This window comes from Bison bison, unplaced genomic scaffold (genome assembly GCF_000754665.1).
Source record: "Bison bison bison isolate TAMUID 2011002044 unplaced genomic scaffold, Bison_UMD1.0 scf7180017835984, whole genome shotgun sequence".
In the NCBI taxonomy this organism is placed as follows: domain Eukaryota; kingdom Metazoa; phylum Chordata; class Mammalia; order Artiodactyla; family Bovidae; genus Bison; species Bison bison.
In genome coordinates, this window is record NW_011473206.1 from 12,871 (window position 1) to 13,176 (window position 306).

At 66.7% G+C, this 306-nt stretch overlaps 1 protein-coding gene across 1 annotated transcript in view; it reads left to right on the plus strand.

Annotated features, from left to right (window-relative positions):
* Positions 1-5: 5 nt before the first annotated feature.
* HCFC1 (host cell factor C1) overlaps positions 6-306 on the plus strand; it is a gene marked incomplete at both ends in the record, with an annotated part of 18,773 nt that continues 18,472 nt past the window's right edge. The window contains 1 exon segment of the mRNA XM_010832876.1: positions 6-156. Within this exon segment, the coding sequence (XP_010831178.1) occupies positions 6-156 (151 nt within the window).

The following is a 306-nucleotide window of genomic DNA, read 5'->3' on the forward strand; positions in this document are numbered from 1 at the left end:
GGCTCTTGCAGCCCGGCTGGAAGCGAGTGGTGGGCTGGTCGGGTCCAGTGCCCCGGCCCCGCCACGGCCACCGCGCCGTGGCCATCAAGGAGCTCATCGTGGTGTTTGGCGGCGGCAACGAGGGGATAGTGGACGAGCTGCACGTGTACAACACGGGTGAGTGCAAAGCCCGCTGGGTCCTCGGATCTTTCCCTCCCTTCATCTCCTCCTTCCTCCTTTCCTCCTCCCGTTCTCTCCCTCCTTCCTCTCCTCCCTTCCCCGGCTGCCCTCTTCCCCCCTCCTCCCATTCCCTCCTCCAGCCGCACG